Here is a 16,978-nt window from a genome sequence, read left to right as displayed (position 1 = left end):
TTTTTAAATTAGAATGAGAAATAAGCATAATGATTTACCACGGGGAAAACCAGGATAGAGCTTTCTTCTGTGTGAGAATAAGATCAATAATCACAGAAAAAATACCGCTGTGTTTTATATTTACAAATAATATCTATAAGGGTGCCGTGAGAATCCAAGTAACACCCGTAGTGTGCCGCAAGTTAAAAAAGGTTGGGAAACGCTGGTATAAGGTAACATGTTTTATTGAGATTATTAATTTTATCCGTGTACTGAAAATCTAATAAATATAATGTAAAATAGTAAGAATCATTAGATGATTAAATGTTTCAGGGACCCTTCCAACAAGTTGTACATCAACGTCTCCTAGCAGCAATCTTCTGAACACTTCAGGTCAATCGGCTGGTTCATTACCAACCTTACCACAGGTGATGCCTTCGCCAGCGTCTATGCCCCAGTTTATTTTAGCATCAGGTCAGTTAGTTCAAGGAATTCAAGGGGCCCAACTTCTTATTCCAACGTCACAAGGTAAGTTTTTAATTACTGCTACAGGTAAATAAAAAAGTAAGTTTAAATCATATACGAAGACATTATTTGATAAGTTAACTGATTAATGAAATCCTTAATTCATAATCAAATTTAAATCCTATAAAAAAGATAAGCCTAATAAAATAAGTTAATAGATTACTGCAACAGTTAATAGATTACTGCAACTATTAACTGATAGCTGAATATAAATCATGTAAACGAGGCAAATATTAAACCGTATAATAAAAGGGCATAAGGTAAGTGATCACTTTCAGCTCTTAAATCATAAATAAGTTTGAATCGTATAAAAGATTTAATCCAATAAAGTAAGCTAATGAATTACTTAACTTATAAACAAGTTGAAATCATGGAAATAAAAAAAAAATTAAATCATGTAAAAAAGAGATCGTATAATAAAATAGCTTATTTAAGTGATTACTGTTAATAAAATAGTCTATTTCAATGGTTCTCAAACTTGTTACTCGACCCACATTAAATAATAAAAACTACTTTGTGGATTCAAATACACACTAACATTCTTTCTCAATAACTCACATGCACAAAGAAAAGTTAATGTGTTTCCATAGAAAGGTAACACAGAGTTAATACTACTCCTAACACAATGCCCTACCCCGTGACAGATTTTGACTCGCCCACTCTCTTTCCATACTAAACCAGCATCTCTACTGACTACATAACAGGGTAGGACTATGAGTAACTACTTACTCTTCATCTCGTTAACAAACGCTTCCAATTTTCATTTTCTGAATAGTACTTTACAACATATGTATCTGCATCAAAATAAAATTTTCATAATTAAAAAGGAAAAAGTTCTCGCAACCCAACAAAAAAACTGCCCGTGACCCACACTTCGAGAAACACTGGTCTAGTTGATTCGATTCTTAATTGATGAATACACTTAAATCATATAAGAAGAGACCATTGAAGCAACTGTAAGCAACTTCTACCCTTCGAGTCAACATTTATTTATTTGTCCGTTCAACGACAACTATCGGAGAACTTATTAGATTTTAAATTAAACTTGTCATTTTATGCTTTCCTTTCGGCCTCGTATCGAAAATAGATAAACTCACTTTAAGTTGAAATTTTTTGTATACACATAAAGGGATAGCAAAGCAGTTTCTCACAATAATTTTTTATATTTAGAGAATCGTTTTTAATTAAATATGAATGAGTTTTCTTTAAGGCTTTTCGATCATCCCCATTGCTTAGAACTGAAATCCGTCAAACATAAGGAGATATATGTATTGAGCAATAAATCCTGTATATACATCATGTAATGTCAAATATTTTTTTTTATGATACTCTCGTAAAAATATACGATATTGATGCAATATAATGAAGCTAAGGTTTCCTAATCATTTCCATTGAAGTTAGTCGAGAATAAGAAAACGTTTATATAACACTTCTTGTACTTATTTAATTGTTTCTTTAATGATAATTTCTTGCTTTATGATAATTATAATTATATTTATGTTAAAAAAATAATAAATAGCAGTAAAGGCCAATATGTAGAGCTATTGAGCACTTATGAATATGAAATTAAAATGCATTCGAAATACAAATTAAATTTAAGATGTTGTTTAGTTCAAATATTTGAAACACTGGCAATACAACTATTATTACCTCCTTGTTAATTGGTGGATGGAAAAGGTGTGCTAAGGCTAGAATCATACTAGTCATGTAGATTTCGTTCAGATCAAGCTAAAGGCTGCTATATGTATGTATGTACAGCACTTTATAAATATGCTATCGTTGTTATTATGCTTTGATGTGTAAAATATTATTACGTTGTTAAGTATGTGGACTGTTCGGAAAGTTCTAAGAATCACTCAGAGAGGCCGTTGCAATCGGAACAAAAGCATAGGCATTACTAAGCCACATCTGTTCTGAACATGCAGGCAAGACTGCATTGCCACTTGTCCAATAGTCTAGTTTGCAGAGGCACTTGAGAAGCTTTTGGTGTGATGGGCATTGCGCTTGCTGACACCGGAAAATTCAGCATTGTCACAGGATGGAAACTGGACGAATTTCACTTCCAAGTGCTACCTAATCCCCGTACTCGCCTGATCTTGCACCCGGTGACTTCAACCTGTCCCAAACCTTAAAAAAATTCCTTCAGTTCGCACACCACAAGTTATTGCAGATATTCGCCGAAGAATTATTCATCTCGCCATTGTAAATAAGTGGTAAGTCCACATCTGCTCTTCGTTTCTGTAATTTCACTGCATTTCCTTTATTCTTACAAGGGCTACTTCTATCTGCGCCACCTTGTACAAAACATTTATGTATTCCTAGATGTCATTTCTGTATTCCTTATCATAACTTAAAACAACTCTGAAAAGAAAGTACAAGACAAAGAAGATACTGTTGAAGTTCAGAGATTTTGGTAGTGATCTAGCTCCAGAAAAGTAAGCTGGGTAAGCTTGAAAGCCCATTCAAAATACTATATTTTCAGATATAATGAAATGTCAAAAATACACACAGTCTCTTTGTAATCAATTTTACGGCCAGTTTTCAGTAATGTGACGTGTGGTCTTATTAGATTCATTTGTGCTATTGATAAGCACCTAAAAAAAAGTTTGAGAGGAATGTTGGGTTTTTCGAGGAGATCTACCACTGAACTTCATTGTGAGATCCAAAGAAAAAGAAAGGAAACAGTTCTATCATGACAATAATATTTATTACTTTTTTCGCTAAAATTGCTAACTTTGGTAATAAATGTTGATACTAGTTGGATCTCATTTTGCTGTCCAATTTTTCGCCCTTCCATTTGATTTTTCTCTTAAAAATCAAAGGCACTATATACCGTAAGTGTTCAACCGAACTCTTCCGATCGAGATCAAACTAGGCATAGTTAGGCTTGCCATAATTTTTTGTTAACTAACCGGGACACTAAAAGGGGAGGAATAAAATACAACACAATATTTATTACATTGCTACTTTCTTTCTATTAGCCTACAGTATTGGATACGTCTATACGATATGATCTCCAATTAAAGCTAATTCCGAACAGCTTGCCAGCCATTTAGGCAAATTCAAGCAAGCTTGCAGTAGACTATCCTGTCTGTCGGCTACAGACATGCACTAGAGCAATTCTATTATTTTTTAAACCACTCATATTTTTCACTTGCTTGGAAGGGGATTCAAACATACTCCCTCCCTTCCAGCTTGCTAAACTAGTGATTGATGCCATACGTAGAGTGAAAAGTATTCAGAAAATAATGAATCAAGATTTCTATAAATTACTATCCCGACATTTTCGTCGTATCATAATTCCCCTACAATATGTTAGGATAGCCGATATAAACATTTACAATCACAGCTTTTTGTTGGGATACAGAACAATATCAGTCGGCACGCAGGTTAGTGTGATTTTTTTTCTTTTTCTTATTATTGCACTGTTCAAATTGAAACTTGCTGCATTTATTTTAGGCTGTATTGCTGTTATCATTTTTTTAAAAAAAATATTATTTTAGTTTGCCACTATCAGTTCATATTACGTTTCCCCAGCCTCCGTAATTTTATTAGGATCACGTAAGTGAGCCTTACAAGATTCTGCTGTCAGTCGATCTGTTCGTTCGCTACTTCGTACGATAACTCCTAAATTATAGCGAATTTTTGAATTCTGTTTTTTTTTTTAAATAGATAGATAGAACAATTATTTCGGCCGCACTCATTAATGAAGTCAACCCGTTAAATTATTTGTGTAACGGTAACTTTAACGGTGGTAACCCATACTCTATTCCTTCATAATTGTACCCTTTGCGAACGCTAATATGCAAACCTCAAAACATTCGAGAGTTACGGGTTGCATATACATATTATTATTATTATTATTATTATTATTATTATTATTATTATTATTATTATTATTATTATTATTATTATTATTATAGGTATTCTGCTATTATTTGCATGTCACTTGCCGTAATTAAGAAGTTTCAATGCTCCACGGTCTTCCGCTAACCTCTTCGTCTTCACGTACGATTTTTCTGTTTTGATATCGTCCAATAATTGTAGTCTCCTTCGCCCCTCCCCTTTCTTGCCTGCCACCATACCCTCTAACACGTCCCTTATGATACGTTTCCTTCTTAGCCAATAACTCAATCAGTTTCTCTTTCTCTTGTTAATAATACTTAAAATTGTTCTTTTCTCCCTCACCATTTCTAACACTCTCTCGTTCGTTTTCCGCTCGACCTAGCTAATTCTCTCCATTCTTCTCCATATCCACATTTCGAAAGCTTCCAGTCGTTTTTCGTCATTTTTGCGTAGTGTCTATTTCCGCCCCATACAGTACAATATTCCACAAAGTATTGTATGAGTCTTTTCCTCAACTCTTTATTCATGGTCCCACAAAATAGTATTGTCTTTCTCTTTAAGGTTTCTTTCGTCATTCCTATCCTTGCTTTTATTTCCCGTTCACACTTTATATTATCACTAATATCTAGGAGGAAATATTTACATAATGTTAATTCTTATTATAAACGCACACTTTATTTTAAGTCTGACTGTTTACATTTCAGGTATTGCAACTCAGACAATCTTGACAATTCCTGTAAATCAAGTAACAAGTGGACAGATGGTTAATCTAGCTCTTAGTAATGGACAAGTTGTCACTACGACATTGGGGAATCTCCAAACACTTGCGCAACCTCATCTTCTTACCTCTGGAGCGAATACAGGTAATTACGTTGTAAAACAAATACTCTAATTCTATGTGTTTTCTATATGTGTATTGTTGTAATTAGTAAGTACAGTTACCATATGCATTGTCAGCATGCAATACTCTGTATCCATTTAAATAAAAAGGGTTACGTACAACTAATATTTACTAGTATATTAAATGTTTTCAAATACTACTTATATTATCGATGTGAATGCAACTTACTCACTCACTCACTCTATGGTCTATGGAACCCGGAGGTTCAATGCCGCGTTCACAAAAGCTCTCCACTGACTTCTATCCTTAGCCAACTGGATCCAGTTTCTTCTCTGTATTCCTATTTCTGGTGAGATCCATCTTAACATTGCCTTCCCATCTACGCCTAGGTCTTCCTAATGGTCGTTTTCCGATTGGTCTTCCAGTTAAGACTTCTAAAGCGTTCCTACCTTATTCCATCCTGGCTACATGATCTGCCCACTTGAGCATTTTAGATTTGATGATCCTAACAATCTTTGGTAAACCGCATAAATTATGTAGTTTCCGCCTTCTCCATTCCCGTTCCTCTTGGGTCCGAATATTCGTCTTAGGATCTCTTTCTCAAATACTTTCAGTTTACGTTCTTCCCTCAGAGTTAGTATTGATGTAAATATACGATGATTATTATGAATTGAACGCCTTAAAGTTGAATCGAAGCATTTTTTTTAGGCGCAGTCGATTTATTGATATGATAAGAAACCATAGTAATTATTATAGGTATTTTTCGCAGTTGAAATATGAATTGGGAGTTCAGTGTAAATACTTATAATATTGAATATTTAATACTAAAACTGTATCTCTCTAAATTGTAATATGACTTGTACACCAAGGCTATACTAACTCATACTAGCATTGTTGAAATATTAAAAATCATATCTAAGAAGGTTTGTAACGACCTGGGATTTGGAAATAATTAAGTGAATAAACATTATTCTATTTGAGTGCTGCAGGAGCTTTGCTAGTGTTCAATGCCAAAAAAAAAAAAAAAAAAAAAAAAAAAAAAAAAAAAAAAATCCTAAAATATGGCTTAAGTATATTGATACAGAAAGAAAAACAGCAGTTATCGCATATAAAATGAATACACAACACACAGAAAATACAGATTACTTTCACATATTTTTGGCAGTGTGATGATGTATAGATACTAACATGATTCATTGTACTTCTGGTTCCTGGGATACCAAAAAAGTTTCCTACTATTTGAATAAGGGCATAGTGCACATCTTTTCCGTTTAAAGACAATGGTAAGTTCAGGTGATGTAACAAGCATCCTAACTCATTGGTTAGTGAAGAACTTGAGAGGTTGTTCTTCTGACAGAAATCTATCTACGCACTGAAGAAAAATTTCTTCTGCATGAACGGTTTACAGAGAAAGTGACAGCTTTTTCATAAATAGACGTGTTATTTCCTCGTAGGAACGTTACCCATTAAAATACAGTGTTACATAAACTGTACACCAGGGTCATGCTGACCTCTTCAGTTGTTCCACTTTAGAATCTCGAACTAGTAATATAAAACATAGAATTTTGCACATCTAGTAAATTTCACTTAGTATTGAATATAGTATCGCTAGCTGCAGTGTGTATACTTCGAACAATGCAGGAGAGAAAAAGAACGTACTAATTTACGATCAGGGCCGGCTCTACCATATGTGCAACACGTCCATTTGCACAGGGTGGAAAGTTTCGAAGGGTGGCAAAATCTGTCATAATTATATTATTTTTATTAAATATGAATAGTTTGAAACAGATTTCATGATTGTGGTAGTTAAATTTATTAAGCTAACATTTCATTTGAATACTACATTCATAAATCATATTTAGTATAAGACCAAATGGACAGTGCTAAAGCAAATGGTCAAAAAATCCCAGCATGAATTGCTTGATTGTTGTCAAATACAAGAACTCAATTCTCGAACGATAGCAAACACCTATTCCATTTAGTTATCACAGTTTTGATATGAAAAGTAACCCAGCCTTTGTCACAAACAAGTTCCTTATCATTGAAAGTGGAAACAAGTTTTTAATTTTTTCTAATAGATGTAGAAGGAAAATTAAGAAATATAGATAAAAGCGCTAGTTGCACTTGAATTGCAAACTGATATATTGAGATTGAAGCTTGATATTGAATTCTATAAAAAGGATTACCATCTTTCCTCTGCAGATGTGTTTGCTTTATCTTTCACTTACATAATAGATTATTATTTACATAAAAAAAGACAACGAGATTGTATTTGTAGTATTTAGGCCTTTTTGAGTGCGAGTGTACTTTCCCGCCCCTTCGTTGTTCATGGTGGGTTAGCATACTTAAAATTTGGGCTTTTAAGATTTGTTCTTTCTGGAGAAGAGAGGGCGGTAAATGATGTCATTGCGCTGGGTGGCAAATTGCCCAGGACCGGCCCTGGTCACGATGACCATGTTGTGCACTCGTAGGCTTAAATGACGGACATATTTATTCTTTAATTGGTTATAATTTAATACTACCGTTACTATAATTGATTTGGAGACTAGTTAAAATGGAGGTTTTAGAAATGTTGAGGTTGGAAAAAAATCACTTAATGGAGGAAATTAATGGTCACATTTACTGTTAATTGAAAATACAGCAACCATGCATATTATTATTACAGATTAGCTTATGGATTGACATAATTATTAAATGGGTGTATCCATAATTAGTTAATTGCTTTTAAAAAATATCTCTAGTATATTCATTAATTACCGTCGCCACATCATTTAAATTTACATTAAATATTAAAAAATTACGATTAGTAATCCCAAAATTAAAACTCTATCAAATAATTTTAATGAAACTTTTCCAATTAATTTACTCATTTTTATGTCTGTATCGAAACTGAATTACTCCAATTAAATTGAGAACATTTAATTTAGCATATTTCAAAGTATCGTTAGCGATTAGTAATGAATTTTCTTCGAAATCTTTCTTTTCCTTTTTTTTTTTTTTTTTTTTTTGATAAAAGGTTTTAGTTTATTACTGTTAAATTTTCTTTGCGCGTAGGTGGAAAAGTTTTTTTTATTATTATTAGAATATTACAGAAGTCTGGATAAAATCAATTTACACTTATTTCATGAAGAAATATGAAATATACAGTAAATCCAGTTTGGAACGTTTATACATCTATGTGTAACAGGATACATTATATAGTATACTTGTACTCTTAATACATACGCATATTATATTTAATTTATGGATATTTGTATCTCGTACATAATTCTTTTCCTCCAAATTTCGAAATGAATAAATAGATTTCATAACAGATGTCAGTAAATTGAAGTATTTACATTAAGTCCTTGAAAGCGGCACTCTAATTGACTTCACTCATTTAGAAGTCAGAGTCAAAGTAAATTTATTCACAGAGTCACTTTTTTTGAAAGTAGAGGTGGCAGAAAAACCTGACTGTTTTCAAATTGAACTTTTGACTAGACTACTTCCGAATTGAACTAAAACTCAAAGCATTTTATTTACAACAACTAGACGTAACACATACGCATCCTACTTTTTGAAAATTAGATTTTTTAAGTAAGTTACTCCATTGCCGAACGGTACACAGTTTTCTGAGGGTCTCTTCTTTATGGCACAAGTTGTTTCTCGAAAGTTCTTAACCTACAACCAGGAATATATTGCGGCTTTAGAACATTGTGAATCCAATAAATGTTGAATTGTCGGCGAAATACACGCTAAGTAACAATCACTGATTCCTTAATTTTTTATTTTATTTAGTCTCCAAAATGAATGTTCGATATTCTGCTGACCAACGCTGCATGCAACAGAAATGATTTGAGGTGGCTAAAATGTCTTGGTTAGCATCAACAGTCACGTTTGCACAGAACTGATTTAAAAAATAAAAGAAATAAATAAAGAAACCTTTCAGTTACGTCAGTCGTGAATATGGCTCTCAGACATGTGAAAATATCTGAAAAAATGTAAAAAATGTAATTTTGAAAAAGTATGTTTTATAACTAATTGTTTAAGCAAAACTTTTTGAGTTATAGTTTCAATTCGGAAAGACCGTACGTTAAATAATCAATCTTGTCACAATTTTAATTTGAAAATCATCAGGTATTTCTGCCGCATCTCCAAGTAGACAAGAAAACAGTAAATTTATGTATGATACATACTGAAGTACATATTATGTATTTATAACTTTTGTTTGAAACTATCGGTAAAATTTAAAAAAAAAAAAACTACTAAATGATAGTAAATATTAGTGAATTTGTTAATTTTGTATATTATTTCCTCAGCACCCTCGTCGAGTTCCAGTATGGCTACCAACCTTGGACTGAATGCTGGAACGCTACCTCACCTCTTGTCCAACGGTGCAGGACAGGTACTGGCGGCTGCGGTGCCTCAGCTCGTCTCGCAGCCTCTCGTTAATACGCAAGTAGCGCAACAGACTGCAACAAACCAGAGGTCGCAACATTTCCAACAGGTAAGACTACAAATATTATGCGTGTATGTGACTTCGGTTTGCGCGTTCCTAAGTTTGATTTCCTGTGAAGGCTCAGCTTTTTCGGTGGACTCAACAACCTGATGTAATAGGAAAACTACTTGAATTAAAAAGTAGCCAGTTCCGGTCTAGACAGCCCTCTTTGGGAACAAATTCGCTAAGTCAGTAACGCCTAGTAAAACGTGCACCATCTTGCCAACTATGGTCATTTGTAGCGTGCACCAACAAAGAAAAAAAGTTACATAACTGTTACATAACATGTCAATAAATCGTAAGTATTAAAAGTTTATCCAAGTGATTCATTATCTCAATACACATTTCCATTAGGTACCTATGAATAAATATATTTAAAGAGCTTTACTCAGAGAAAACGTTTAGTTCACTTATTCTAATATGGCTAGACGGGAGACTATTGTGTTTTTCAGATGTAAAGCATCACGGGCAGTAGCCAATGCTGTGGGATATTCCGCGCGGTGTTGCCGGATTTCGGACTCCCCTTTCCCTTCTCGCTCTTCCTCTAGTTGAGATTATTACACATACATTGGCAACATTATTCACAATGTAAATATACTATTCCAGCAAACTCAAAGATTTTGGCTGTGTATCCTAGAAGTATATATAGCAACTGAATAACCTACCTATTAACTTATTCCAGTGGAACTGCTAACCGTTCGTCTTCAACACTACTTTCACTATCGTCTATGTCAATTAATATTTCGCCATTGTCTGAATCTGACTCTTGTAAATTTTTTATTATGAGTTCCAAAAATTATAAACACAAAAAAATAATTCTTCGAGCTTCACTTCGTAGCACTTTTTTTTTTTAAAGAAAATTCCGCACTTGTACTCGGTTTCCTTAAAGACACTGTCAACTATAATTTTGGAGAACAAATGAACTACCACGAAAAAAAGCAATCTAGACACTGATGAATTCTGTTTATGCTAGAAGAGAAGTTGCGTTCCTACACACACAATCAGCTCCTTTGCTTCCATGTCTGTTCCTATAATAACATACACTTATACTTGATGTAGGTCTCACAACAACAATCCATCTGATTCGTAAGCAACGCGATATGGTCGAGTTTGTTTTGGGTTACAATAATTTATGACACCACTCAGACGCCTGGTGCTTTTGCATCCCTGCTAGAGGAGTAAAGAAGGATTACGTAATTGGCCACACATACGTAAGGTATTGAAACGAAGAAAAAAAATCATACTGCGTTTCTTCTGTCGAATAAGGAAGAATCTTGCATGAAGGCAATTTCAAAACAATATTACGAATGTCCCATACCTTCTGTTCTTCCACATGAGCTCCCGCCGGGAATCGAATATATATAAATGAATCAAATTGCAGAGGCTTGTTATTTAATTCGATCGCTTACTATTCTCAAGGGTGTAGAAACGGGGGAAAAGAGGGCCTTGACTTTCCAAACTATTTCCAGCCCCGAAATGAGGTTCATCTAGTATATGTTTAGTAAACTTATTTAATAGTTAATGCAAATTAGGAACGTTTATAATAAAATACGATTTTTAAAAAAAGAAAAAGGAAAACATCATCAATACAGTTTCTGTACCTAATTACAAGGACGCTGATTTCTCTGTAAATTGGGGGGGGGGGGGGTGCATTCAGATGCAGAAAGCATATATGATGATTTTAAGACAAATTGCATTCAAATTATGCCTAATATTGCACATTTACAAATAAAATGAGGGGCCCTGGCTCCCTCAGTCCCCCCAGGATCTTTCACTACTATATTATTGCATAATAATATCTGAGTTGATATTTTTTCGAGTTTTTTCCCTTTAGTATTTTAACCTACATAAACACAAAGTCGGATAAACAGACTGCTAGAAACAGCATTTGTTTTCTTATGAATAGCTTGTTGATTTATCTCTTACAATCCGCTTTTCAACTTCAGTACTGTCAAGATCCGTCTTTTGTTAAGGTAGCATCGAGAAAACATAATATGTGTATAGTATACATGGTGAGTTAAAATGCTTTCATATCCTGAAAGAGGTCATTTGTTCTGATTTTAATGCGTGAAAAGCTTTCCTCCCCCTGAAAGTAATGTTCCCCTAGAACAACCTGTTGGTTACACCCCTGATTATCCTTTAATAAAAGTTGAGTTCCATTTCCAAATCGAAGAAAAATCCATTGGAAATTAGACGGGACTCAACGCTCGTTTTACTAATTGTTTTATATGGAAACCTTTCAAAGCGTGTATCATGACAACCAGTTGTCATAAAAAGATGTAGTTTTCACGTATGTGTTCGTAATTCTTTTCTCTACTTCGTAAAGTGAGCAGTTAATGTGCTAATACAATATTTCTAATAAGCGCCTCTGCTATTGTCAAGATTCGCAGTAGCGCGAGAAGTCAGCGTGCAGAACTGCTTGTCGCGAATTGTCAACACCGCTCAAAGCCAATTGGACGCCGCGTAAAGCCAACTCAAGGCCATGCCGCTTCCCATCTGAAAAATGCTGTAAGTCTGTAGAGCATGCATAAAGTGGTCAACTTTTTTACCCGTGTGATTCCTATAGAATATGACAAACCGAAAATTGAAAGCGCCGAAGTAAATTTAAAATTAGAATTAGGGATACATATGTACGTATAAGATCTGTGTTGTTATTGCTTCATTACAGAGGTAGTCATTTACACATATCATTAATATTTCTCCGATATAAGGCACATTGACTTCTTATAGTGTCAAGGGCTCACATCTTCCACAGATGTTTTAGGTAATAACACAAGGAGATATATAAATAAATATAGTGTATTAGATGGAAATTAACGGAAATATCTTAACACATCCTTAAATTATTAGCTTCTATTCTTACTTTGTGTTTACTTAAGAAAATAGTTATCTGGAAATAGTAGCAGTCAGAAGCATAAATAACTAATTGAGAAGAGCATTACCAGAACGAATTTAAAAAGAGTTAATTTTTCTTATTAACTCCTACAGGCTTTATGCCAATTGTTCTGTGTACTTTATTATTATACTCATTAAACAACTCTTGTAATTTATCTATCCATTTATATCTTCCTTGAGTACTAATTTTTTTTCAACATGTTTTGTCTGAGAGTTCTGCTAAAACGTTCTACAATATGTTGTTTTACAAAGATACATGCTCAAAATGGAAGGCTCCAAATTGAAAAATTCGCAAAATATAACTTACGGTTCCCGAGATATGGCTCCTTAAATCTCCCGAAATCCGAAAATTTATGGCCAATATCTGGAGAACGGTCACCAGTTAGTCAGTGGCCACTGGTTACTATTTGGTATCAAAATGTTCACCATCCTCTTAGGTATTGATCGACACCAATATCATTTCTCTATAACTTACGGTTCCCGAGATATGACTCGTTAAATCTTCCGAAATCCGAATATTTATGGCCAATATCTGGGGAACGGTCGCCAGTTGGCCAGTGGCCACCGGTTACCATTTGTACAGTCCGCAGCAAAATACATGCAACATGAGCATGTAAGTTTATTGTGAAACGACGAAGTCTTCTGCTCCAAAATAAGTGTGCAGGGGAGGACGCCGAGGTTTCTCCTGGCATGATTCGTGGCACTTAGACGTTATGTTGATTCCCTGCACTGTTAGGCGTAGTTTCACAATAAACTTACATGCTCATGTTGCAGGTTTTCTGCTGCGGATTGTACCAAAATGTTTACCATCCTCTTAGGTATTGATCAACACCAATATAATTTCTCTATGGCTTACGGTTCCCTAGATATGGCTTCTTCCCGAAATCGGAACTTTTTGGCCAATATCTCGGAAATGATAAGTGTGACACAAAAATTTCCATCACTTTCTCAGATAGTTTTTAATGCTGTATCGAATGGATGGCTCAAAATTGAAAAATTCGCAAATAAAAGACATATACACACAGAGAGACACAGAGAATCCAGTAACGAACTTTTTAAGTTCGATGAACATTGCTGTGTTAGATGAAAATTAACGGAAATATCTTAACACATTCTTAAATTACTAGCATTGTATTCACTTAAGATAATAATTAGGTGAAAAATAATAGCAGTCGGAGGTGTAAAATTAAAAAAAAAAAAAAATCCGCTAACGACAGTAAAGAAATCACCCGAAATGTACATTTATTAATGAATAGGCTTGCACTTATAATAAGAATTAAGAATATCTAAAAGTATTTTCGCCTAGGTGTTTATGCAACACGAGCTCGGAAATGTGTTGAGGTTTGTATATTAGCGTTTCGCGCAAATGTGCATTTTATGAATGAATGAACGGGTTGGATAGTCGCCGTTACTCGTGATTATGTTAACTGATTTACTCTATTGACGACATGGCCCGGATAATCGCTCTGTCTATTGCAATAATTGTAATAATAATAATAATAATAATAATAATAATAATAATAATAATAATAATAATAATAATAATAATAATAATAATAATAAAATTCAGAAATTCGCCTTTGTTCAAGAGTTATCGTGCAGAGAGACGGACATATTAACATTACAATCTTATAAGGCCCACTAGCGTGATGCTAATAACATTAAAATCTTAAAAGGTGCATTAGTGATCCTAATAGCATTACAGTCTTTTAAGACTCACTAGTGTGGTCCTAATATCATTACAATCTTATAAAGTCTACTAGCATGCTTCTAATAACATTACAATCTTATAAGACCCACTTGCGTGATTCAAAACATTACAATCTTATAAGGCCCACTAGCGTGATCCTAATAACATTACAATCTTATAAGACCCACTAGTGTGATCCCAATGAATATTGGTATATTAGATAGAAATGAGCGAAAATATCTTAACGCGTCCTTAAATTACTAGTTTTTTTTCAATCTTACACTGTATTTACTTAAGAAAACAATTAGCTGGAAATAATAGCAAACGGAAATATAAGTAAATATTGTATATTAGATGGAAATTAACAAAATTGACTTGACATATTCTTAATTTATTCGGTTTTAGTGCTGCATTTTATTTACTTAAGGATTATTATTATAAGTTAACTTGAGCTCAAGATAACTTATAATGATATGTAAATAAATGATGACGATTTAGGTAGTTGAACATCATGTTTGTTTAGATATCATTTTATCGTACCTGGGGTTCAAATCAAGTAGTTTCTGAAGTAGATGCTGCACGAGACTAAAAGCTCAAGGTTCTGTTAAAATATTTTCGTAAATTTATATTTATTACGCCATTATTCATTTTTATCTCTGGTTGTTATTATTTTCAGCTTTTACTAATTTCTCAGATACATGTATCTCAAAACAATATTATGAGATTTACTGTACTATGACTGTTTTATTTACGTATAATGTCTTCAAATGGGAAACCACTTGAACAGGCCTGTATCTCAATAAATTGTCTAATAAGAGTATATGTGTCTTATTAGACAGTAGTAAGAAGTGTTCCGTTAAAGGAACTTTGTATTGTTACTAAATTCTGCTCATTAAAAGGTATCAAATGTATAAATAAATTTCCCTGGAAGAAATATTGTGTAAATAATTACTGAGAAACTCAGTGTTACTGATAAATGTTACTAGTAATTGGATTTGTATTCAAGATCAAGTATCTCGATTATTATTAAGTATTTTTGAGATAAAGTTTATCTTATTTGCAAATTCTAGAAGTAAGTTATTTCTCATTGAAAAAACTTTTATTTGAACAGCTATTGAGATAAACTTTTTTCTTACTGGGAAAATTCAGAAATAAGTTATTTTCATTGAGAGATAAATATCTTCTCTGAGATAAAGATCTAAATAGTTACTAAAATAAATTCTCTTATTGGGAAAATTTAGGAATAAGTTACTTTTCATTGAAAAGAAAAGAAATTATCTTCTCTGGGATAAAGATCTAAATTGTTACTGAGATAATATCTTTATTATTGGAAAATGTTTAAAAATAAGTGGCTTTCTTTGAAAAGATTTGTCTAAAAAGATTATATATATATAATTACAGTTTTTATATAGTAATTATTCATGGTTAATTGGTAACAAGAACTGCTGTTACAAGGTCATTTACTGGGAAAGAAACCTTATATACAAATAAAACATCTCTAGGCCCAAATATCATTTTTGTCCTTACTATAGGTTAATGCAAGTTGAAACACGACTTTGAATTCATTTTGCATCACTTTTAAAGAATTTGTTCTATAGAAGCAATGCTAATTTATTCATTTTCCTCGTTTCAGCCATCAGAAAAACACCAAAATGGACCCTTAAATGGAGCAACGTCTCTAAATAACATCAATCGGTTATCAAGTACGGCAAACTCCCAACTTTCATCACCCCAAGGTATTTTTATTTTTTTCTACAGATACAAAATTTAGACCTGCCATTTTGCATCTATGAAACTAATATAGAAAATTGCATGTTTTACAGGGTAATACAATGATAAAAATATGTCAATTTTTTCCCCTTTTAAAATATTAGTTTCTGCTTACATACAATAATCAAGAATTTAAGAATGATAGTAAGAAGAAATATGTTAAATCAAGGATTTAAGAATGATAGTAAGAAGAAATATGTTAAATCTATACGAGTCAATGCAAAGGTTGTGCGGTAGTTTTCTTTCTTTTTTTTTTCTAAATATCAATAGCATTTATTTAAGCTCTGGTACAAACTAATAAACTTAGTTATAAACACGAACTAAGAAAGAAATAATAGAAAAAAGGTAAAAATAATTATCTTAAGTTTATTTTTAATAGTATGTTTTGTAGTTGTAAATATAAATTATAGCAAGGTAATATATGGTGTTTAACTAAATTTCATGTAAGCTATTAATTTGGACTTATTTGCCTTCGTGTTCTGTCTTATTTATGCATTCCGTTGGGTATTTCAGGGTGTCTACTGAAATTCCAAAATGAAATTTCGTGACCTTTTCTTTACCAAACCATAAAATTTCGTAACATTCAGAAACTAATAACAGTATCTATATTCTTTAGCACTTATATTTACCTTATCTGTGCTTTCAAAGGCTGTTCCCTGAAGCGATGAAAACTTGGTGTCGTCCCACATCACTTTCAGTATATTCATTTTGTTCGGTAACTAACCAAAAGCAACACTCACAAATCCACTAATCTTAAAATTACATATCTAAATATACATAAATTGACAAATCCTTAGCAATCCTTTAAAAGTGTCACACTGATTGTAAACAGTTGTACTGATGGATTCTATCTCTCTAAGTTCGCTATTTTTTTTAAACCATTTTTTGAGCATTTTCGATCTCCTTTCGAAGTGCTTCAACTTCCTTTTCGGTCTGTTGTAACAATCTCCTTTTC

General features: G+C 33.0%; 1 protein-coding gene across 2 annotated transcripts in view; it reads left to right on the top strand.

Moving 5' to 3' along the window:
- The window catches only part of pdm3 (POU-domain protein pdm3), a 381,040-nt gene that overhangs the window by 341,595 nt on the left and 22,467 nt on the right, over window positions 1-16,978 (top strand). For both annotated transcript variants that reach the window (XM_081739722.1, XM_081739721.1), the window contains exons 5-8: window positions 313-507; window positions 5,055-5,213; window positions 9,490-9,677; window positions 15,887-15,989. In XM_081739722.1, the coding sequence (XP_081595848.1) occupies window positions 313-507; window positions 5,055-5,213; window positions 9,490-9,677; window positions 15,887-15,989 (645 nt within the window). The remainder of the gene's footprint in view (window positions 1-312; window positions 508-5,054; window positions 5,214-9,489; window positions 9,678-15,886; window positions 15,990-16,978) is intronic.

The sequence above is a fragment of the Thermobia domestica genome, chromosome 15 (genome assembly GCF_964235325.1).
Source record: "Thermobia domestica chromosome 15, izTheDome1.hap1.1, whole genome shotgun sequence".
Taxonomy (NCBI): domain Eukaryota; kingdom Metazoa; phylum Arthropoda; class Insecta; order Zygentoma; family Lepismatidae; genus Thermobia; species Thermobia domestica.
The sequence above is the reverse complement of the archived record's forward strand: the minus strand, read 5'-3'. Positions and strand labels throughout refer to the sequence as shown.